Source organism: Scyliorhinus canicula, chromosome 2 (assembly GCF_902713615.1).
Source record: "Scyliorhinus canicula chromosome 2, sScyCan1.1, whole genome shotgun sequence".
NCBI lineage: Eukaryota > Metazoa > Chordata > Chondrichthyes > Carcharhiniformes > Scyliorhinidae > Scyliorhinus > Scyliorhinus canicula.
In genome coordinates this window covers 129,912,363-129,937,253 of record NC_052147.1, presented here as the reverse complement: position 1 = coordinate 129,937,253, position 24,891 = coordinate 129,912,363, and the positions used below count along the sequence as shown (strand labels likewise).

At 42.3% G+C, this 24,891-nt stretch overlaps 1 protein-coding gene across 1 annotated transcript in view; it reads left to right on the top strand.

The window, feature by feature from the left end:
• Positions 1-24,891, top strand: part of LOC119958214 (minichromosome maintenance complex component 3 associated protein) — an 84,711-nt gene that overhangs the window by 47,571 nt on the left and 12,249 nt on the right. The window contains exons 15-25 of the mRNA XM_038786606.1: positions 1,191-1,322; positions 1,794-1,907; positions 5,503-5,655; positions 5,817-5,972; positions 9,160-9,228; positions 10,586-10,720; positions 13,737-13,887; positions 14,051-14,309; positions 15,627-15,724; positions 22,002-22,392; positions 22,480-22,746. Coding sequence (XP_038642534.1) covers positions 1,191-1,322; positions 1,794-1,907; positions 5,503-5,655; positions 5,817-5,972; positions 9,160-9,228; positions 10,586-10,720; positions 13,737-13,887; positions 14,051-14,309; positions 15,627-15,724; positions 22,002-22,392; positions 22,480-22,746 — 1,925 coding nt within the window. The remainder of the gene's footprint in view (positions 1-1,190; positions 1,323-1,793; positions 1,908-5,502; positions 5,656-5,816; positions 5,973-9,159; positions 9,229-10,585; positions 10,721-13,736; positions 13,888-14,050; positions 14,310-15,626; positions 15,725-22,001; positions 22,393-22,479; positions 22,747-24,891) is intronic.

Here is a 24,891-nt window from a genome sequence, read left to right as displayed (position 1 = left end):
CTTTCCTTCAGGTGTTCATCTAGTTTCCTTTTGAAGTCACCTCTGCTTCCACTACCTTAGAGGACAGCAAGTTCCAGCTCATGACCATTCTCCTTGCATCTTTTGCCCAAAACTTTAAACCTGTGTCCCCTTCTTCCTTGCACCACCAGCTAAAGGGAACAGTTTTTCCTTGGCTACCTTACTGTCATCATCTAATATCAAATTGCTCCTTTGCTCCAAGGAGAAGAACCCCATCATACCCAATTTAAAAAAAAATATCTTTATTGATATTTTAGTGATTGTTTATTTTTTTTTGCCATATCATAGGAGTAGCCCCCCCCCCCCCCCTTCCTCCCCCTTAACTATTTAAGTATTGATGTCATCTTCTATAGTACATATTTTTAATTGTTTACATGTGCCGGTCCCAACAAAAGGAATAGGCAAGATGGGAGAGGGAGGCTTTACGTGTGGAGTACCTCGCCTCTGATTAGCACCCCTCTTTGGGCATACATGACAGAGTTAATTTGATCTGTGCTTGCCCCCGCTCTGACCTGGGACCTTTTTGACGCTAGTCGAGCCCTTTCTCTGTGGCCTTGTTCTCGCGCGCACGCATCCCCCCCTCGCCGCCGTCTGCTCCAACTGTTTCCGTTGTTCCATCCCCCTTTCTTTTTTCCCTCTCCTTATTACTTGCCTCTTTAGTGCCCCTTCTACTGCCACGCCCGTCGCTCGGTTGTCTGTTGGCTTCAAATAGGTCCTGGTACAAGTTGGTGAATGACTTCCATGCCTTGTGGAAGCCATCTTCCAATCCACGGATGATGAATTTGATTTTCGGAGAAAATCTGACAGTTCAACCAGCCAGTCTGCAGCTTTGGGTGGCAATGCTGATAGCCAGCCAAGCAGGATTAGAGAGGCAAGGGCATCTTTTCCACCTGTAGCTAAAAGTTCCCATCCATGGACCAATTAAAATTTCCTCTGCGATGGAAGCACTTAAGGGAAAGATGGATAAGCATATGAAAGAGAAGGGTACAGGAGATTCTTCTGAAAACTAGATGAGGAAACATGGGAAAAGGCCCAGTGGATCAGAAACACTGGCATGGTCTGGTTGGGACAAATGGTCTGTTTGTACTGTATAATTAAGGAATTCTATGTAAGATTGGCTTTTAAATGCCCACTGAACTTTGCCATGGTGACATCAGCTTGTATTTTGCTAGTTTGTCAAACGTGTCTACTGAGGAGCTGATCACAGAAGTCACCACAGAGTTACTGATGCAAACTTCGTCTGATGAACTTCAGGTAGAGAGACAGAGGATCGAAGATGAAAAGCGCAGGATTGAACAGGCCAGGTAGGTACTGGCAATCTCCCTTTCTCTGTAACCTCCTTCAGCCTTGCATCCCTCCAAGATCTATGCATTATTCCAATTATGGATCTTGCCCCTTCCTGATTTTCTTTGCTCCATCGTTGGCATACCGCCAGCTGCCCAGGCCTAAGCTCTGGAATTTTACCTCTCTCTTACTGAAAGAGACCCCTTCAAACCTAGCCCTTTGACCAAGGATTTGTTAATTTGCCCTTCAGTGGCTTGGCGTCAAATTGTGTTTGATAAAACTTTGAGAAATGCATTGTAACTTGCCACTTTTTAAAAGGTGAAATACAAATGCATGTTATTGTCTGCAAATTTTGCTCCCAATTGTTGCCTGTTGACATCAGTTCCTGTCATCTGAATTTTCCATGTATTCAGTTTTGTTGGCTGGGTCAGATAAATCCTGATGCTTATAAATCATACAAGAGCAATGTCTCATTCTTTTTTGTATTGCAGATTGAAGCAGGAATGGGAATTATGGAAGAGCCGCTACAGTCAGGCACTATGTGATGAACTTACAGAACAAGTTGTGAATTACTCAGTAAGAAAATGTGCCATTCAGGAGCTAAGGTAATTAATCACACACCAGCTTTTTGAAGAAGGATGGAATTATGCCCTTCATGTATGGATCAACTTTTGGACTGATGTATAGGACTAGAGCAGAGGTGGGGGCTCATAGAGTTAGTCGGACTGGCAGAACCACATTGTTTTGTCAATGTACAAATAATACCATGAGGTGGGGAAAACATAACACTGTCAGAAACAGTCATATTGACATTTCAACGATGTTCCATCGTTTCAATACCTTTCAGATTAATTTGAAACACCTGCTGACCTGTGGGAACATTATGCCATTCTAGCCGGGACTGAATTGTGAAGAGACCAGACCCCAATATATGTTAGGATACCGGACAAGAAATTCCAACAGTTTGGAAAACTGAGAGGAAAGGATACTTCACCCCAGCAGTGATACCACTGACAAATAGGGATCTTTTAGGTTAAATTAATCTTTATTCTTAACACAGTATTAACCACATTAACATCATAAAAATAGCTCTACAACTCATAGTTAAACAATTCCTGAAATAAAAGGAAAAACTTAAACTTCTGCCAGGCACTTTAACTATAAATATTTCAACCAAGCAACCCCAATACAGTTCAAATGCCCTTGTGAATAAAGTTAACAAAACTTTATTCAAAACAAGGTTTACTTGTTGTCCTCTGTGTTGAGACTTTTGGAGAGAAACCCTTTCAAAAGCAGATCCACTTCTGTTCTGGAAACCTTAACCTAGGTTCTTTAATAATATTACTGCAACAAATATATATATAATATATATATGTGTGTGTGTGTGTGTGTGTATATATATATATATATATATATATATATATACCGTTAACCAGGCTTTTAATAACATTACTGCAACCGATATAAAATACAATATATAAAAATTCTGTACATTCATTACAGAATGGATGAGACTGTCTTTTTGTTGTCCCGCATGTGAAATGGTTCTTTTGGGATGTGGTGGTGGAGGAACCTGATCCCTTATTTTTGACCAAACACCAAAATGTTTGCTACCTTTGAGGATAAGAAACATCATGAGGATCATTTGTCCATTATGAGCCCAGCATCCCAACACATTAAAATTTGCTCGAAGCCATTTGGCATCATCAATGTTCCTAATCTTGGAAGATCATGCCCGCAACACCTACATTTAGATGGAAAATAACAGTGGCCTCAACGCTGACTCCTGTGACCAATTTCAAAGCAGATCCAAATCTATCTATGCTACTTTTGCCAAGATTCTATTGATCTGGAACAGTTCCTATTGATTGGAGGGGAGCTAACATAACCCCACTGTTTAAAAAGGGAGATAGAGAGAAATCGGAATTATAGATCAGTCAGCCTGACATTGGTATTGGGGAACATGCTAGAGTCCATTATAAAGTGTAGGAGTCCTTCCTGTTTATTTTCATTGTTCCCATTTATTTTTTGAAAACTTTTATTATTTTTGTCTGTGGCAGCATGATCAGGATGTGTTTTTAAGCAGAAGATTCAAAGTAGAAGCAGCCTGCTTGCCAGGACACTGGTTAGCTAGGGACAGTGTTCTGCCTGGCAACGGTCAGTGATTGGTTCCTGTGTGATGCTTTCTGAGAGAACACGGCAGAAGTGTTTAGACTTTGGAAGTGACAGGATCTCTTTTCACTCGCTCTCACTCACCTCACTCTCGCACTCTTTCACTCACTCCTCGAAGGAAGAAGAGGCGAGTTTAGCACAGTGGGCTAAACAGCTGGCTTGTAATGCAAACAAGACCAGCAGCGCGGGTTCAATTCCTGCATCAGCCTCCCCGAAAAGGCGCCGGAATGTGGCGACTGGGGGCTTTTCACAGTAACTTAATTGAAGCCTACTTGTGACAATAAGCTATTATTATTATTATTACCAAAATGAAAGCCTGACCTTCAGAAAGACATTGACTGGAAGTCACCCTTTACCACGGAGCTAGTGGTCAGGTTGCTCATTCTCCCTACAATCCTCGTTCCTGTCCACGCATGGAGCAAAAATCTCAAACCTTTTGGACAGGGACAAGGGCTGAGGCTTCTGCTACCCTACCTCCTGGATCCCTCTACCTGCCTCACTTGCAGCCACATCCTCCTGTCCCTGACCACTGGCCGAATTTAATTTAGTTATTCTAAGGCAGGGGTGGGCAAACTTTTCCGTGCAAGGGCCACATTCAGAAATTCACAATTTTAAAGGGCCGCATAGTATATTAAGTAAAATAATTACTTCACCCGGTTATGATTCTGGGCGCCTCATATAGAACATAGAACAGTACAGCACAGAACAGGCCCTTCGGCCCTCGATGTTTGCCGAGCAATGATCACCCTACGCAAGTCAACGTATCCACCCTATACCAGTAAGTAATCCAACAGCCCCCCCCCCCCCATTAACCTTGAAAAAAAAAATTATTTAAAGAAAAAACAATTTTTTTTTTTTTTAATGACTTGGTGGGCCGCATAAAGACCTTTGGCGGGCCGCATGCGGCCCGTGGGCCGTAGTTTGCCCACCCCTGTTCTAAGAGGTGTCTAGGTACCTCTCCCCCTCCCTGAGGTGTTGCAGCGTCTGAAGCTCAGACTCTAGCTCATCAACTCTGAGCCGGAGTTCCTCAAATGTATCTATGCTCAAGAGGCGGCTAGATATAGCACTTGGGGAGAATGGGATAAAAGACTATGGGGAGAAAGCAGGATTAGGCTATTGAGTTGGATGATCAGCCATGATCGTGATGAATGGTGGAGCAGGCTTGAAGGACCAAAAGGCCTCCTCCTGCTCCTATCTTCTATGTATCTATGTAAACAACCAACACTTACTCCAGATGTGGTCACTGGGGAAAAAAGACTATTCTGGGTGTATATGAATTTGTTCTGGAGGCATATAGGCAAGAGTTTTGGAATTTAAGAAAACAGCTGCAACAGATCTATGTTGAATTTTAAAGGGTTAAGCAGAACAATTTTATTAGATGGGTATGAGCACTGAGGGTTGATACTCCCTCTGAGACTCTGAGAGGAATCATTCTCCTGGAATAGTTCAACCTTCTGTGATAAGAAAACATGTTGAAGACTGGAGGGTTATAACCGCGGGACAAGAAGTTACCAGTACCGCCCAAATATCATAGGGAAATACTGTGGATGGCACATGAGTTACCAGTGGCAGAACATATGGGAATTTGGAAAACTCAGCATCAGTCAACAGGAATATTTTCTGGCTTGGTATGGATAGGGATGTAGTGCAATTCTCTGAAGTTTTTAGACGTTGGAAGTGAAAGGAACGAAGTCTGGAAAAGACTGCTCTATTGTTCTGAAAGCAGTGAGTGCCTGGCATATCCTTTGCTGTGAACCTGAAATTATGTTGAGTCTGTAGAGAAGATAGACAATCTTGCCAGAGGAAAAAAGTGGAGAAGGAAGAAGTGCCAAAACGTGTCGTGTGTGTAGACTCAAAGCTCTATTTTTCAAGTATCGGGGCCTTGTACCTGCAGAATTACTGTCAATTTCTTGGAAAAGGCAGGACATTGCTGATTGTACAAGGCATATAACCATGTCTTCCTAAATTCCCTAAGTTAATGCCATCAAAGGGACACTTGTACTCAACCCTTCCCTTTGTCCCTTGTAGGCATGCAGTGGAGGAGGATAAGCGAGCACGGATTAACCGCTGCTCCACAGAGTTCTGCAACTCCCTCATTAAAGAAACGTTGGAAAGTGAGGTCTTTCAGGCAGTGAAGGAGACACTGCAGGAAGTTCATTGTTTCTGCAAATACTTAAAGAAGTAAGTGAAAGAAAAATGTTCTACTCTTAGAATTGCTAACTGTAAGCAGGGAAAAGTAAAGAGAAAGACTTGCATTTATAAAGCACTTTTCTATGAATTAATTTTTCATTTCTGGATCCTTAAAATGACTTTTTAAACTTAGTTTCCAAATGTTCTTCCAGATGGAGAGCAACTGCAGAGGCTCGGAAACGCCTGAGAAAACAAATGTGGACATTTCCAGCAGCCCCAGGCAGGGCAGGCCCTGACTGCAAACTGAGCCCCAAAGTGGTGAACCCAGAACTGCCCACAGGTGACAACCTCAGCATCTCGTTTCTAAGGTACTGATATTTATACAGTTTTCATCACAAAAAACAACCCTTTGGTTCAATTAGTCCACGTCAGTGTTTAAGCTTCCCAACCCTCTTCATCTAACTCAATCAACATATCCTTTGCATCCTTTCTCCATCCTGCTCATCAAGATGGTTCTTCAAATGCATCCGTGTTATTTGCCTCAACTATTGCCTGCTCTCAGGAGTTCCACAATCTAACCACTCTCTCTGGTTAAAGAAATTACTCCTGAATTAACTATTAGATTTATTACTGGCATCTTTAGCTTTGCACTTCAGTGCATTGTTGGTGTATTTCACCAATTTGTTTCAAATTCTTGGAAGGAAGAGTTTCACGTCAGTTTTCTTTTACTCACTGGGTTCTTCAAGTGAAATTCCTTGCTTACCCTGGCTCCTCCCAGTCTCCTTCCTCTTCGCCACCTCTATTCCTCCCTGATTTTCCCTGCCTGCATTTCTGTACATGGGACCCTCTCTCAAAACCACCACCAGTCAACATCCTATCTTCTTCCTCAACCTTGTTGGTGAGACACATCACGGCTGAAACAATACCATAGGCGGTTGCTTCATAAAAAGCTAAATTGATGTAACTTACAACAGACAATTCACAGAGGAGGAATAATCTTAGAGCAAATGACAATTGGAGCACTGTAACCTTTCTAACCTGAGAGTAATAAGTCTCCACTGTACAGCATAAAATGTCTACACCCATCAATTGATATGTTGTCCCACTCTTTTTTTTAAATGCCCTGTCATCCAAATGAGCAGTAATGTCACAAAGTTGTATTTATTTTGTTTGAAAAGGTATACTGGGAATCATACTATAACCTTCGATTACCTCATCTGTTATTTTATTTTCCCTTTCTGGTTATTATTTGTCCTTTCTTACTTTGTTCCCTTGGGACATCGTTTTGTTTTCCTCCTCATGATGTCCCATTCAAAACATTAACCAAACGTTTTCATTCAGATGCTGATTGATTGGTTCGATTTTCTTAATTTTCTTATTTTTTGAGTTTTCTTGTACCATCTATCCTTTACAGCAATGTTTTTCAAACTTTTTTTCCGGGAACTAATTTTTACCACCCGGCCGACCTTCGCGACCCAAGCCAGCCGATCTTTGTGTCCTACGCTGGCTGACCTGCACAACCCACCATTTTCTCTTACCTTGTTTGCTGCTAACCAAAATGGAGAAAATGGTTTTGGGTCCCTTTGGCCCTCGTACACGCTCCTCCAATGGAACCTGTTAGATGAAGGTGAAGCCTTCCGGTGGCGGAAAGTATGGAGTCTCCATCTGTCCAAAGTGCTGCATTTTCTTCCCCTAAAATTTTATCAAATAACCCCCCCCCCCAGCTTGTAAAAAAATAAATAAAATTAATATAATAAATTAACAAAATTAAAATAAAATGAAGAAAATAAGTGAATAAAATAAAATTAATAAAAACCCCCGAACTTGTTAAAATAAGCTGTGACTGTTTAAAAAAAAAACACGGCCGCATGCGCACCGATGATCTGGCACGCATTGTGCAGTGCAGCTGCATTTTTCTTACATGTTCGTGGCCATTTTGAAGGCCGCTTGCATCTGGCGTTATTAAAAGCCAGCTGCTGCGGCTGTTGCGCGGGGATTTGCGTGATCGGGTGCACCGTGACGGAAGGCTCCGCGACCCTATCCATACCCGCCCGCGACCCACTTGCGGGCCGCGCCCCCGAGTTTGACAATGCCTTCTTTACAAAAGTTAGCATTATTTCTTGACATTTCCCCACCCAGTCCCATGATCCACTAATAAATGTTTCTTAGACTAAGGTAGTGTTAGTTACTTGATTACAGAGTGGGTTTTATCCTTTCTTACCAGAATGGGACCATTCTGTAATCACTGAGTTACACGTTAGTCTCTGTGAGAGTCTCTGCCAAGATATCAAGGTCATTTTTAGAGTTCTTTCTTGCAGCAAATAATTGCAGGACATTTTATGAAACTGAGATGTTGATTTTCTGGATGCTGTTGCTTGTTATGCTTTCCTTAATTTGCTCTGTTTTAATTACCTTTGCTCAAGAGTCGTCAGGTATCTTTCTGATACCACCACAAGGTTCAAAACCGAATACTGATCAATAACTCGATACACCAGTTAGTAAGTTTGAAATCAATGCACATTTATTTACACACAGTCAATTATTACTCATGCACAAAGTCTACTCACTAAACTACAACTACTACTAAAAGCCTCTATTTCGCTTCGGGCACCCACTCAGTCAGAGGAACAATGGCCGTTGTCCGGTTCTGATACTGCTGGCTTTGAACTGGTATAGGATAGTAGCTAGGAGCGTCTATCTCGTAGCATGCGTTGACCTTAGACTTACTTGGCTGGTGCTTGGCGGCCTCTCATCGCTGAGAGCCAAATGCCAAGTATAAGATGGAGAGTTCAAGAGTTCTTAAGAGAGCGTTCTGACCTTGGGGACTCTGTTTTATAGCCCAAAGGGTTTTGCGCCCTTCTGGGCGGACCCTGGACTTGGTCCCAATTAATTGGACCATGTCCCAATCGTTTGTATCGATTCTCTCCAATAACGGGGTCGTTCCCTGATCGCTGGGCGGGCTCTAGGTAACCGTTGGCCTGCCTTTGTTTTAGTCTCCACTTGCGCCGGGGAGTCTGCCCTGGTACCAATTGTTTAAATGTTTCTCTTTTGTCCCCGGAGATAGCTCATTACTATGCTAATGGCTTGTAGTTTCAGTTCTGTCTGGGCTCTACAAGTTCGAATCCACAGGAAACCTTGTACCTGCTTGTTTTTTTAGTGCTGTCCATTTTTCCCTGTACTCTTTGCGAATGTCCATTTTGGAATCGGGACGTGGCCACCCTAGGTGGCTACAACGCTAAGCGGCATCCCAGCCACTGGATTACTGTGCTCCAAGGGCTTCAGTTAGAATTGCTACTTTGGTTGGTGTATGTCATCTTTGAGACTTGAGGACAGTGTTGAGGTGCAATAGTTGGAGACAGAAATATTAACAATTGTCTCTGACCTCCTGATAATACCATCTGGGTGTGCTGAATTGTGTGGTGGTTTCAGCAATCTGTCTGTACTTATTAATGAATAGACTACAATGTTGGACCTGAAACAGTGCAACTTGGTATATTGGAATGAGAAAGTACATAAAGTACTTGTTACAGATATTTTTTCCCCATTGTGTTGCAGATTACTGCAGAAGAGAAAGGAGACAGCTCATCAAATGAGAGTTCAAAATTTCTACCATCAGCTGCTCTGGTACAGGAACCCCTTTGACTTATTTTGTGACACATCTATTATTAAATAGATTCAGTGCAGACACCATTGATATTCTTACCTTTCAGAAAGGATAGTTATCTCTCTGCTTATGTGGCGATCAGCTTATAGACCCTCCCACTTGGATTTGATTTATTGTCATGTGTACCGAGATACAGTGAAAAGTATTGTTCTGCATACAGTCCAGACAGATCGTTCCATACATGAAAAAATATAGGACATACATAAATACACAATGTTAATACATAGGCACAGGCACCGGGTGAGTATACAGAGTACTACTCAGTAGGGAAGATATGTGAAGAAATCAGTTCAGTCCAAAGAGAGTCATTCAGCAGTCTAGTAACAGGGGGGCAGAAACTGTTTTTGAACCTGTTAGTGTGTGTTCTCAGACTTTGGTATCTCCTACATGATGGATTGAAATGAAAATCGCTTATTGTTACAAGTAGTTGGAAGAGAGAGTAATCCAGGTAGGAGGGGTCTTTGATAATGCTGCCCGCTTTCCCCAGGCAGCAGGAGGTGTTGACAGAGTCAATTGGTGGGAGGCGGGTTCGGGTGATGGACTGGACTGTGTTCACGACTGTAGGTTCTTATGGTCTTGGGCCGAGCTATTGCCATAACAGGCTGTGATGCAACAAATAAGATGCTTTCTGTGGTGCATCTGTAAAAATTGATGAGAGTCAATATGGACATGCCAAATTTCCTTAGTTTCCTGAGGAAGGATAAGCGCTGTTGTGCTTTCTTGGTCGTAGCAACGACATGGATGGACCAGGACAGATTGTTGGTCATGTTCAAACCTTGGAATTTGAAGCTGTCAACCATCAAATTGCCAAAGGTGGCAGCAGTGATTCAGGAACTTATAAGCTAACCAAGATACTTTGTCAGTAGTGACCTCTAAAGCCTTAACTGTTACTATAAATGAAGCTGATTATTATACAAAGGAACATATATAAAATGTAGTTATTCACCCTATTACAGTTGTAATGTATTTGAATCACTGCATTATTAAACATTAATTTTTGAAACTTATTTACAAGCGCAACAATGGCAATTCAGGGCTGTTGAAATTGACCAGGATAGTTTTATGTTTAGGTTTTGGGAATGTTGTAAATTCTACTACGTTGGACCAGCATGACATAAAGCAGGCACGTTGCATAAACTAGGCCACTGAGAGCGGAGAGGACTATAAATACCTGCAGAAATTCTTATCCAGAGGGAGTTGATGGGTAGTGCTCTTTGTTGTATATGATTTAATAGGTGCTAATTTTTGTTGTATATTATGCCCATAAAGCAAGGTACAGCAGTTATTGTTAAATTTGCATTATAATTTCACTTTTAGTGAAGCTGCCTGGACTCCTTTGGATTTGTTCCGGTTGGTGGTGGATAGCTTCCCGACTCATCAAAAGAGAATCTTCTGGAAGGTTGTTCTGCTGTTGCCAAGTGATGAAGGATTTGGACTTAGTGACACCAACAGGTTAAGCTCTGAACTCAGTGTCTCTGAATGTTTGTATTAAGTATTTTGTTAAATGTCTGCAATGTTGCTGACAGTTGTTGTACCATTCGATAAGTTGTAAGCTGCCTGGCTAATTTTCAAGTCAAATTAGGCAGACATCTCAGTTCGAGGAAAGTAATTTTGCTCGTCTTGAATGGTTGGTTATGAAGATAACGTAAGAGGCCTTGAAATAAATTGCGCACTCAAATTGTCACCAAGGACCCGTGCAGGTCTCAGAGGGACCAAAAGTAAATATATGTTTTAAATGAGGGTGTGAGTCCTTCCTGAGTCCCTCTGTCTCTAGGAGCTCGGCACATCTGCAGCAAAGTGGCAGTGAGGGGATGGTTGGTCATCTTAATTTGGCTTCTCCTTGTCCCTGCTGTCAGCCAGCATGTAGGAAGTCCATACAGGTAACGCAGTGGTTAGCACTGTTGCTTGACAGCGGCAGGGACCCAGGTTAGATTCTTGATTTGGGTCAATGTCTTGCGGAGTCTGCACGTTCTCCCATGTTTGTGGGGATTTCCTCCGGGTGCTCCGGTTTCCTCCCACAAAATCCCGAAAGACGTGCTGTTAGGTGAATTGGACATTCTGAATTCTCCCTCGGTGTACTCGAACAGGCGCTGGAATGTGGCGACTAGGGGCTTTTCACAGTAACTTCATTGCAGTGTTAATGTAAGCCTACTTGTGACAATAATAAAGATTATTATTATTACATCAGCTGTGGCTAGTGACTGTCATGTTTTTCCACCTCACCAGAAAGATTTGGCTTCTGTTGAGTATCACCACCGCCACCATTACTACTACCATCCCCCTCCCAACACTGCAGCTGAGGACCGCAGACTGGCTGTCCAACTTGGCAGAATTCCTTAAATTGGAAAAAATCAAATTCACCAATTGGGGAGCAGAGGAATGCTGTCACAACATGTGGAGCCTATTTCAAAACCTGTTTTTGACAGCAACAAATAGGGGAGGGTGGCGAAGGGCAAGGGGGGAGGACAGCAGAGGGAGAAGAAAAGGGGGGATGAGGGAGAGGGGTGAAGGGATAGGCGAGGTGGGGAGCGAGCGGAGAGGATGGGGGATGAAAGGGGGGAGGGGGAGGACATCAAGCAGGGAGCCGGCAGGGACATGTAATGGGGTCGCACAACACTACAACAGCAACACCAAGGCATGCCTGGCTGATGCCGGACGTGACCCCTGGCATGGTCTAATACAGGGGTGAGCAAACTTTTCCGTGCAAGGGCCACATTCAGAAATTCACAATTTTAAAGGGCCGCATAGTATATTAAGTAAAATAATTAATATTTAAAATAGCCAAAATAAAAGGTTTTTAAAGAAAAAAAACAATTAATTTTTATTAATTAATATTTTAAAGTAGAAACTTTACATGAAACACATTTATTTGAAAAACAAAGTAACTCAGTTTAAAGAAAAAAAGCAATTAATTTTTATTAATTAATATTTTAAAGTAGAAACTTCACATGAAACACATGTTGTGCCGAGCAATGATCACCCTACTCAAGTCAACGTATCCACCCTATACCAGTAACCCAACAGCCCCCTCCCCATTAACCTTAAATTTAAAAAAAAAAATTTTGGTGGGCCGCATAAAGACCTTTGGCGGGCTGTAGTTTGCCCACCCCTGGTCTAATATCATGAGGCAGCATGTACATAATTAAAACAGTTTGGTTACGGCAACTGACCATCAGGGGCACAGAAATAGAGCCCACATACCGGTACCTGTATATTTTGTATGTACATGTGTATTTTTTCCCTTTTTTTTTTGTACCCATTTTTGTAGATTCTTCTTTATTGTTGTTTATTAACCCTGGCGAATGTTAGTACAAATAAATGTAAAACCAACAAAAAAAAATATTTTTTAAAAAATGCAGCTGAAGCAGGAGACTTAGTGCAGTGAGAGAAATCAAATGTTTGCAGATCAGTGCCAATGTACCAATACTGTTGGGTCACACTGCCTTGAAAGTAACTTTAAATGTTAAAGTAACAGGAAAATGTCAGTAATATTCACCATCCAGTGGAAACCATGTGGTAATCTGGATTAAAAGATATTTTAAGGGTAGATTTTGAAAATGAAAAATGAAAATCGCTTATTGTCACGAATAGGCTTCAATGAAGTTACTGTGAAAAGCCCCTAGTCGCCACATTCCGGCGCCTGTCCGGGGAGGCTGGTACGGGAATTTTCCTGGATCTCCATCCAGTTGCACTGGATCCTGATGCAGAGAATATTAGAAAATTGGACATGCTCCAACCTGCCCGGGTGACTCAGTGGATCCAGTATAGACTGAGGGAAATATCTACCGGAACCATTATGACAATACTGAACTCAAATTTGAACTGAAACAGCAGCCACTGAAACATTTTAACCACTTGCTGAAATGGATAGGATTCAAGGACAGAAACCTTGTATCGTTCTTTAAAAAATCCAGCATGGAGAGCAGATTCCAAATTGAAGCGTTCTCGCTGTAGCCTGCCTGCGATCAGCACACCCAGACAGACCTTGGGTCATCTCGTCTTTATAGCAGTGACGTGTTATTTCTACCAACTTTGACACTGGAGCTGCATTGCTGCTGAAAAATTTTGCAATAAATGTCCAAACAATAATCCACAACATAGGGTGCCATGAGCATACCATTATTATTTGTTGGACCAGTTTCACTCACTGACACTTAAAATTCACAATATAATTTTAAATATTGCTGGTGACTGGACCACATGGTGAGCAAGATGCCAGCTGGTAGCTTCCTTTGCGCTAACACAGCCAGGTTTTTTAGGTGCACCAGCACTTCACACGCGATGATTAAAATTAAAGTGCCACTGAGCCTGGAACTCTGTTGCATAATTGTAGCATATTTGTACCGATGAGTTAGAAGAAACTCACAAACCATTTAACTTTAAATTACTGTCATTATAAGTTATCTAGAAAATAGGAATATCTTTTTATCAAATTATTTTCTCATTAAAACTTTTTCTTAAAAAAAAGAACTTTGATAGATTGGCTGAAAATAAAATTCCAAGGAAGTGAAAGAGTTGATGATCCAGCTGGTGATGCTGACAACAATATTCAGACACATCTATGCAAAGCAGTGAGGAGCAATGAAGCAGCTGATGTATTTGTGCACATTTGTGTAAAGGTAAGGGCCTTGTGCATAAATCTTTGTAAAGGCAAGTGCTGTTTAAAGGTTGCAGCTTTTTCAAAGTTGACTTGAAAAGGTTCAGTGGCATATAAACTTTCTTTCAGAAATTACACTACTGTGTAATTCCCACCTATTGGTGACCTGTGGTTTTGTTAACCAGGTGACCAAAGGCCCTCTAAGCGATACAGATGTGGATGCGATGGAACAGCGGAAAGAACTACTGGGAACAACTGCTCTGATCCTCTTGCTACCCACTCGAGAAGAAGGCACAGACCAGGATGAGGAGGAAGTCTACTGGCTAACTGCTATGCTTCAAGTCAGGCAGTTTTTACAAGCTAAACCGTTAAATCCTGCAGTCCCACTGGTCATCCTCGTTCCCAGAGACGAAAAGTCAATGAATGAGGAAGAGGTGATAGAAGGTAAGATCTGGAGCCAGCATTTAATAACCACTAGTCTAATGTTAAAGGCTGGAAATCTGAAATGTTACTTTTAAATTGGAATTTTCGCCTCAAGATCATATATTTCAGCAATTGTAAGCGTTTGATATTTTCTGGCTGGTAGATCTAAAACTCCAGTTCAATGTTTTAATCAAAGGTTCAGCCAGCATATCTAGTTTACAGTCATTTCTGCCATTACTGTCCCTCTTGTCAAATTCAAGCTTGAAATTTATTTGTAACATCTAGTTGATTTCTGTGAATGACTGTGCTTTTCAGTAAAATGTATCTTGTCCTGCCTCCCATGTTTTGCCATTTTCGGACCGATATGCTGGGTCACGTGCTAACTACTTACTAGTTTTTCAACTTCGCAATGTATGGTTACTTCTGGCTTTGATGTGCATATCCTGTAGAATCTCCCAGCAGCATTCAGGCTGGCTATCTTGTATTGTTGGTCAATTTTAAAGACGGCGAGAGGAAGTCATAATGTTGTTTTTGGAAGATGGTCTCCAAGCACTTTGGAGAACAAGTGGATATGAGACCGCAATTAAGGAAGCTGGAGGGGGGTGGAAGAAGATGAGTGTTGAAGATAAAAGAAAGGTTGAAGCAGGTGAAGAGGGGCAGTGAGCTGTGACTGCAGTCACAGAATGTGCCTCAATGCCAACTAGTTAGAACATAGCAGCAGTGGGAGAAATTACCAAAAAGCTTTTTACGAATCTTGGAGAGAGAAAAAAGCATGTTACGATGAAGGGAATATTTGATACTTCAGAAGGATTTGAGGGTGGACTGTTATTGGTGCAAGGTGATGGCAGTGGTTTGAAAGGTTTTGCCCTACAGCCTCAGGAAGTTTGGGACTGAAAGGTGGTCGGAGCTTGATTGAAATAACGCTGAGGGAGGAATTGGAGTTGAAAAAGCCTGAAATTTGGGGAACAAAATTAAACAGCGTGGGAGACTTATTGTTGGGAGGGAGTTAGAAATAGTGGTTGTTGGAAGGGAGAGATTTGTCTGTTTGCTTAACTCTGAACTTTTTGTATGTCTGTTAAACTTGAGGTTCCACTACACAAGTGCTCAAAGATCCTCATTTTTGTGTCTCATCCATTACTTGGCATTGCCCACCAAAATTCCAGACACCAGCACCGATCAGAATACATGGTTTTGAATTTCATAAAGTCTTTTTCTATCTTGTATTACAGGAACTATATACAGCTCAATTATTTTATCACATTGGCAGGAGATGTTTTAATGGAACTCTTATGCAATCCATACATAAGTTGATGATGGAAAATTTTATTTTACATAAAGGTCTAAAGCTTGAAGCGCTCGTGGCTACTCGCCTCGTGTCTGAATTTTTGATCGTTCTGATCCCAGGAAAAAGCAATTTTCTTCAGGGGTCAAACAAGGTAACATTTCATTATTAAATGTGTTACAGACCTTCTTGGTTAGCTTTGCATAATTGAGATTTAGTAGAGCAGTATTTTACTGTTTGCTTCCCATTCAAATGTCAATTTGGTTTAGTGGTTCCTGAGCCTGACGGTTACAGATTGAAGCCTCTTCCCAAATTTAAAAATTCTTATCCTCATATTAAAATTTTTCCACTGCCTTATCACGCTATCTCTAATTTATCCAGCCCTACAATTCTTCTAAGAAGTCTGTGTTCTTGAGTTCCTCCCTTCTATCTTAAATGTCTTTTAATTGATAAACCTCTGGTCCAGATAGATTGCATCTGTGCGTGTAAAAAAAAATTTAAAAATTGGGGAATAGCTAGCTAATTACACATTATAAAATGTCATTAGAAAAGGTAATAATGCGCGAACCAGTGAACAGCTAATGTGATCCCTCTGTATATCAAATAAAGGGGGTTGAACAAGGGAACTATGGACTGAATTAGCCTCATGTTGTAACAATATGTGTATTGTAAGGAATACAAGGAGTTAACAAGGTAATACTTTCACCACCAGATAGTGATAAGGAACAGTGATGTAAATATCATGTGACTTCTGGGATTCTGGGAGCATGATGTAAAGCACTTAAGACATTAGGTGTATAGCATAGAGTTCTGTTGTAAGAGATATTGTATTTTATTGAATAACGTTCCTTGTTGACTGGTTAGAATTTAATTTTAATTTAGTAGTGTAAAATAAATCAGCTTTGTTCAATAACTCCGCTTGATGTTCTTTGTTAACACTACGTTCTCAAATCATCCTGATAGACCCAACAGAGAACATCACACGTTAGTGGTAGAAAAGATACTGGAATAATTACTCCAAAATATATTAGTTAAACATTTAGAAACTGAAAATATAATAGCACAGATTCTAAAGGCGCAGGTTATACTTGACCAACTTTATTGAATTATTTGAAGTATCAACAGAAAGAGTAGATAATATAGTAGATGTTATTTCATTTAGATTTTCGGAAAGCCTTCAATATGGTACTGCATCATAGACTCGTGACTAAGGTCAGTACGTAAGGAATCAACAGACTAATAGCAGAATAAATAGCAGGCCTGGATACAAAATTGGAGAGTAAAGGTTATAAAGATTGTTACTCGGACGAGCAAATGATAAATGGTGTTCTACAAGGATTGGCCCTGAGTCAGTGTTGTTTATCATTTACTTAAATAATTTGACCTCAGGAATTGGAAAATAATATTTAAAAGTTGCAGATGTCGCAAAATTGGGGTGTGTAGTTTATACAAACTGAGACAAAATACAGGAAACCATTGCCAAACTTACAGACAAATGAACTTCAATATATATAATTGCAAGGCAGGAAGAATGAGACCACATACCTCCTTGGAAAATAAGTGTGTAAATAGGCTAGAGGGTCAAAAGAATCTGGGGATACAATCTCACAAATCACAGAGTAGATGCACGTGTGAATAAGGCCTTTTTTTATAAAATAGCAAAACAAGCACTGGGTTTCATTCCTAGTGGAGTATAATTGAAAAGCAGAGAAATTATGTTAAAGTTATATGGAACCTTGATTTGCACCACAGATTTAGAGTACTGTTACTACTGTATTATAGAAGGATGTTCTGGTGAAGGAGCGAAAAGGATTTGCTGGAACAGATTGAACAGCCAAGGGCTTTTTCTCCAGAAAAAAGTAGACACAGATGTTTCCACTTTTAGGCAGACCAGAACTAGGAACAGAAATGGAACTTGTCGCTCGTAAGTCCAAAAGAAATCCATGAAAAGCTTCTTTCCTAGAGAAGTGGCATTATATGGTAATGGCTACTGCAAGCAGTGGTGAAGTAGATGGCATAGGTGCGAAGGAAACTAGATAAGGGCATGAGAAGGATATATTGTTGGGTTTATATGAGGAGGGATGGGAGGAGGCTCATGTGGAATACAAACAGCAGCATGGTCCTGTTGGGCTGCATGGCCTCTTTCTGAGCCGTAAATGGTTTGTAATACTTGGCAATAACTATCACTTTTAACTAACTGTGTAATTCAAAGACCTCAACTGAGAAAGTAATGACCTAGTGTTGTCAAAAGCTCTTAAAATAAGAATTTCCAAGTCCAATTCTTAGAGATACCATCCAATATACTATTCTTTGAAATAAGAGTAAGCCTCACCTTTCCTGACATGGATGTTGGAATCAGGCCGCACATCCCAGAAAACAAAATTCAGGATTTAGCCTATCCTTCCATGTCTAGAATAGAGTGGGGCTTAGGTACTGGAGTAACAATTGAGAGATTAAGAATTCAATAAATATGGTAATTTGTAGGATTTCTGACCAATAGGATCGAGGGAGTATTTGGTTTGTCCCATTACATAATGTGCTCAACTAGTAGTTCTCTTTGAAATGGACTAATCAATTTCCCAAGAAAGAAACCCACCGCCAGGGAAACCAGGAATTGGGCATTAAATGTCGCAACACCTACAGACTAAAATATAGAACAAAATAATCCAGTTTGAATAAAGGTGTAGATTGCAGAACATTATTTAAATATAGCTCCTCTGTGATCTGGATCACTTGGACTATTTGAGTTTCTTGCCTCACTGCATCAGATTTGTCTAATTCAAAACAACTGGGGTCTAATTCTGGAATTAGATCTCCTTGCAGCTGGCCTGAGGCAACAGTTTGTACTTCAAGTGATTCTGTGTAAGATTAGCCAATTAAAGAGCTACTGTCTGCTGGGTTATTTTATCCGGACAAGTGCTATTTTTAAAATTTTATTCTCCTTTTTCACATTTTCTCCCAAATTTGCACCCAGTAATAAACAATAATCAGTAACAAATATGTAAATCCCATTATCAATAACAACAATCCCATCCTCCCACCAAACCCCAAACATTAGCCCTCATGTTTACACAAACAAATGACAAAAAGGAATCAGGAATCGCCCATAGTCACCATTATAAAACACAGCCCCCCCCCCCCCCCCCCCCCACACACACACACACCCGCCCCCAACTAATGTTCAATGTTATCCAGTTCTTGAAAGTGCATAATGAATAATGCCCATGACTTGTAGAATCCCTTCATCCAAATTACCCTAAAAACCTCCTTCCAGTAATCCTCTAGCTTTGGACAGGACCCCACCACCCCCGACAGCGTTCACACACATCTACTACTCCTTCAAAGAATCGGCTCATCTTCGTCCTCGTGAGGTGTGCTCTGTATACCGCCTTCAGCTGTATCAGCCCTAACCTCGTGCACAAGGTGGAGGCATTCATTCTCCATTGCACCTCACACCAGAACCCCTCCTCCATATTCTCTCCCAACTCTTCCTCCCACTTTGCTTTGATCCCTTCCAGTGGTGCCTTCTCCTCTTCCAAAATAGCTCTGTAAACCGCTGACACTATCCCCTTCTCCAGTCCCCTTGTCGTCAGCACCTCCTCCAACAATGTGAAGCTCTGTATCTCCTTTCTGGCATAATCTCGAACCTGCATGTATCTAAACATTTCCCCCTGCTCCAGCCCATACTTCGCTTCCAGCTCCTTCAATCCTGCAAACCGACCCCTAAGAAACAAATCTTTTAGTGTCTTAATCCCCTTCTCCTCCCATTTCCGAAAATTTCAATCCCCCGAATTGGCATTTCCCTTGACCCTGCCCCCAACCCAAAGTGTTGGCGAAACTGCCTCCAAATTCTCAACGAAGCTATTATTACTGGACTCCCTGAATATTTCCCTGGGGCCATCGGGAGCGGCATTGTTGCTAATATTTTCAATCCCGACCCCCTGCACAAACTCTCCTCCATTCCGACCCACTGGGAATCAACACCTCTGACCCAGCCCTGCACCTTCTCCACATTCGCCGCCCAGTAGTAATACATCAGGTTCAGAAGACCCAAACCCCCTGCCTGCCTTCCCCTCCGTAGTAGCACCTTTCTAACTCTGGCCACCTTCCGTCTCCTTATGAACGATGTAATCCTTCCCTCAATCTCTCTGAAAAAGTCCTTTGGCAGGAAAATCAGCAGGCATTGAAAAATGAACAGAAATCGCGGCAACATGTTCATTTTAACCAGATCAGCTTTCACTCTCCCCACCAAACGAGAGATGTACCTGCGGAGCCCCCCCCCCCTACTCCCAGGCAACCTGCACCCCCAGGTACCTAAAGTGAGTCCCTGCCCTATGGAATGGCAGCGCCCCCACCCCCGGCCAAGACACCACAAAACACTCACTCTTGCCCAGGTTCAGCTTGTAGCCCGAGAACGACCCAAATACTCGCAGTAGCTCCAATATTCCCCCTATCGACACACTCTGTTCCGACACGTATTTCAGCAAGTCGTCGGCATATAAGGACACCCTATGCTCTATCCCCCCCCCCCCCCCCGCCCCGCACTATTCCTTTCCATGCTCCCGAACTTCTTAACGCGATGGCCAGCGGCTCGACCGCGAGTGCAAACATAAGGGGGGGACATAGGACATCCCTGTCTCGTCCCACGGTGGAGAGAAAAGTATCTCGAGCTGATGTTGTTTGTGCGGACATTTGCCCTCGGCTCCTTATATAGTAGCTTTACCCAGTTCACAAATCTTGGTCCCATTCCAAACCGCTCCAGAACTGCCATCAGGTACCACCATTCTACCCGGTCAAACGCCTTCTCAGCGTCCAATGCCATAACCACCTCTGTTTCCTTCCCCTCCACTGGTGCCATAACAATGTTCAATACCCTTCGAAAAGAGCTGCCTCACTCTCACAAACCCTGTCTGATCTTCACCTATCACCTTCGGGAGGCACTCCTCCAGCCTACCTGCCAGTACCTGCGCCAATACTTTTGCATCCACATTCAAAAGTGATATGGGCCTATAGACCCACACTCCATCGGACCCTTATCTTTTTTTAGCAACAGGGAAATCGATGCCTGCCCCAAAGTTAATGACAACACCCCCTTCCCTGTTGCCTCTTCAAACATCCCCACCATCAGGGGTGCCAGCTTATGCTTGAATTTTTTATAATATTCCACCGGAAACCCATCCTGCCCTGCCACATTCCCCGACTGCATCCTCCCAATCACATCTTTTATCTCCTGCTCCACTATCGCTCCTTCTAATGTAGCCCTGTCTCCCTCCCCTAACCTCGAGTAATCCAACCCACCTAGAAATTCCTGCATCTCCTGGTCTCCCCCAGGTGGTTCTGGCCTGTACAACCTCTGATAAAATTCCTCAAAGACCTTGTTAATCAGATCCGGAGCCACCACCAACTTCTCTGCCTTTTCCCTCATCAGAACAATTTCCCTTGCCACTGCCTCCCTCTGGAGCTGACCCGCCTTGTCTCCATGTTCGTAAACTGCACCCCTTCCTCGTCTCAGTTGGCGCACCGCCTTCCTGGTAGATAGTCGGTCAAAGCTCGCCTGTAGTTACTTCCTCCTTTCCAACTTCGCTGGGTTCCCATCTTCTGCGTAACTCCTATCTACCTCCAACATCTCATCTATTACCCTCTGCCACTCCAACCTCTTCTCTTTGTCCACCCTGGCCTTAAACAAAATCACCTCACCCCTCACCGCCGCCTTTAGAACCTCCCAGACAACGGCCTTCGACACCTCACCCGTACAGTTGAAACCTACATATTCCTCAATTACCTTTTCAATTTTGCCACAGAACCCTTGGTCCCCCAAAAGTCCCACATCTAATTTCCACCCCAGCCTCTGCGCTGCCCCCTTCTCCAGTACCATATCCACCCAATGCGGAGCATGATCTGACACTGCAATTGCCGAGTATTCCGACCCTTTAACCCCAGCCAGCAAAGCCTTCCCCACCAAAAAAAGTCGATCTGTGAGTATATCTTATGGACTGCTGAGAAAAATGAGTACTCCCGTTCCCTCAGGTGCAGAAACCTCCAAGGGTCCACACCTCCCATTTCCACCATTAGCCCAGCCAACGCCTTCGCACCCTTGATGGGACCCGCCAGCACGGCCATGACCTGTCCAACCTTGGCTCCTGCACCAAGTTCCAGTCCCCCCTCACTATCAGTTAAGTGCTAATTTTTAAGTACAGTTTTACCTCTGGTCAAAAAATAAATACTGTAGCAAAAGGTTACTCCAATATTGTGGTGTGGAATTTGTGTCATGGCAACTTTTTCTTCGATCATGGTCTCTCCCCATCCTTTTCACAAAAAATGGACCACATGGAAAATAATGATGAGTACAATGTTTCCAGTGCTTTGCAGCGTGTTATTTTTGTCAAATGTTTTACAGTGAGATTTAATTATGTGGGTGTAATTTCTTTTAGGTCTCTGAAGCTGTAAGGTGGCTGGCCTCACGTTGCCCATCACCGCCGGAGGTCTGCTGTCAGACTCTGATGCAGTTCATTGAGGACGGGCTGTGCCGGGAGTTCAGTGACCAATTTTACAGCGATAAAACCGAAAGGCACTTGGCTGTATTGCCTTCCCAGGACCCCAGCTTCATCATTGAGTATTACAATGATGTGCTGCGTTTCCTTGCAGAAGTGGTGTCCTCTGAGCAACTGTACAATCTTTCCTGGCCAGTGGCTGAATTTTCTGGACCTGCTGCTCATGAAATACTGGCACACAAAGAGTGGAATTCTAATAACCACCTTACCTGGCTAAAGAAGGCTGTGCTGTCTTTTCAATTGCCGGTGATGGATCTACCTCCCTTGCATGGTACGAACATAATCCTATGAGATGTTTTACTCTGTTGGTGATTGCTTCATTTATATTACTGCACTAATTGTTTTCTGTTCCTCATAGCTCCATGGGCTAAGGTCTGCGATATGATCTTCCATTACGTGTCTCAGATGCCAGTGTCACAGCAAACTTGTTCAGTGCTGCTTTCGAAGGTTCAACATCTCCTGAATCAAGTTTACAGCAAATGGAGAGAGAGCTGTCCCTTGATGTTAGAAGTCACAGCAGATGAGGGGCCTTTGGTTACGGAAATTCCTTGGGATGAAATCATTGCCATTTGTATTGACCATCGATTGAGAGAGTGGAGGCCCCCGAGCCTCCCCTTTGCTGCAGGTTAATCATGTTTCTGTTTTACATTTTCATTCTAGAATGGTTTAATTTTTTTGTAGAATTACCAAAGGAGCTGGTTTAGCACAGGGCTAAATTGGGATAAAATAAGTGCTTTGAAATAACTATTTGATGAAGGAAATATTGTGTAAACATATTTTCAAGAATAATTTGTTAAGATATCGCAAAGGCTTGTTGATAAAGTCAAGAGGTTCTGTACTAAAGGGGAATGCTGTGGCATGGATAGGAAGCAGATTGAAGAGCTGAAAATAGAACTGTAGTTAATGGAATTTGCCCTGGACTGAAGAGTTGTAAACTGGTGCTTCCCATGTTCAATGTTGGAAACATTGATGCTTTTTATATCTAGATGAGGTAAATTTTAATAAGGAAGCATAAAAATTGGGGCATGGTTAACTGTGAAGAGTACAGTAAGAACTGCAGGAGTAGTTTGGGCAGATATGTCCAATGAAATTTAATGCGTTGGATAATTCCTTCCGTAACCATTTTAACATTCATACAACTAAAAACAGTAATAAGGTTGCATCATTTTGATTTATAGTTCCCTTTCAGTTGAATACAACAATCCTTGCCTCATGTTTTACAATTATCCATTTGTTTCAAATAGCTTATCAAACAGCCATGAAGAGCCCCATTAGTATCTTTCCGACATTAGACTGTTATTAATTTACTGCAAATCCCATTCCCACTTCAAACTATTCTTTTCAGAATGTAAGAAATAGAAGTAGGAGTAAGCCAAGGGCTTTCAAACCTGTTTCACCATTCGATAAGATTATGGGTGAACTTCTATATCAATTCCACCTTCTCGCCCTTCCCTCATTTCCTTTGAATCTAAACAATCCTCTGATGTTTGCACTTATGGCATCCCCTGCTGTGCTAAAGGTTTGTGTTCTAAAAATAATTTGAACAATTCTTTGCATATTGTGGGTTTGCATTATTAGAAATAAAGCAATGTAAAAATGGATACTTTTACATGATGCAGAGATACACAAGGAGGCCCTGTTCCTGTGCTGTATTGTTCTTTGTTCTTTAGGGTTTTGGTCAACTGTGGTATCATGACTGGTACAAGCTTGGAGGGCTGAAGGGCCTGTTCCTGTGCTGTATTATTCTTTGTTCCCTTTGAGATATATTGTGGGAGGAAGACTAAGGAGGACATAAACTCTAAATGTAATTTTTTTAAGTAATAGAAAAGCAAAGACTTGAGAAATCAGGTACATAATCTTCAAAAGTGGGAGGTTGGCCTTTTTCTATAAATATATGGGATCCTGAGTTTTAATACCAAAATTGAGCACCAAAGAGAGACAAAACTAAACCTGTGCAAGTGATTAGACTGTAGTTCATAACAGTGTCACCAGTTTTGATGTACTATACTTCCGAAAGAGCGTGATGGCCGTGGAGAGGAGACGGAACAGATTGAGGAATAAGGGGCTAGATTCTCCACTCCCCGATGCCGAAATCCGTGCCACAGCATTCAATATCTGTAAGGAATTGTGAGAAGGTGTTAGACTGATAAACAACGGTGGCTCCGACCCTGGGACCCTCCACTCCCCCATTGATCTCTCTCTCTCTCTCTCTCCCACCCCCCCCCTCCCCCAAACTTCCAAGCGAGGATAAACCATCCCCCGCCAAGCACCAGGGCAGCAAGCCAAGCACCCTCGGGCTCTTTGCCTGTGAGCCAAGATGGCTACTCACCTCCTCGGCTCCCCACTGAAGCCCTTCCACCAGGTTCACATTTTTAAAGAGTACGAATCAGCGCCAGCGTGCCAACCTGCTGGGGAGGCCGCTGAATGACGGAAGGCCGTAGGATAATGGGTGGCTTCCGTTAATTGTGTTATGGACCATGGTTTAGAGAACACCAAAGTATATCATGGAGTTCACCTGACCTACAATTTTTAATAGATTTGGTTATGGGGAGCACAAGGGCCCACTTTCCAGGTGTTATGCAACAGAGATCTAAAATATTTTAAAACAAAACTATGTTTATTCTATGACTCCAGTTAACATTTTATAAACCCACAGTGGGCAGCACGGTAGCACAGTGGTTACCACAATTGCTTCACAGCTCCAGGGTCCCAGGTTCAATTCCCAGCTTGGATCACTGTCTGTGTGGAGGCTGCATGTTCTCCCTGTGTA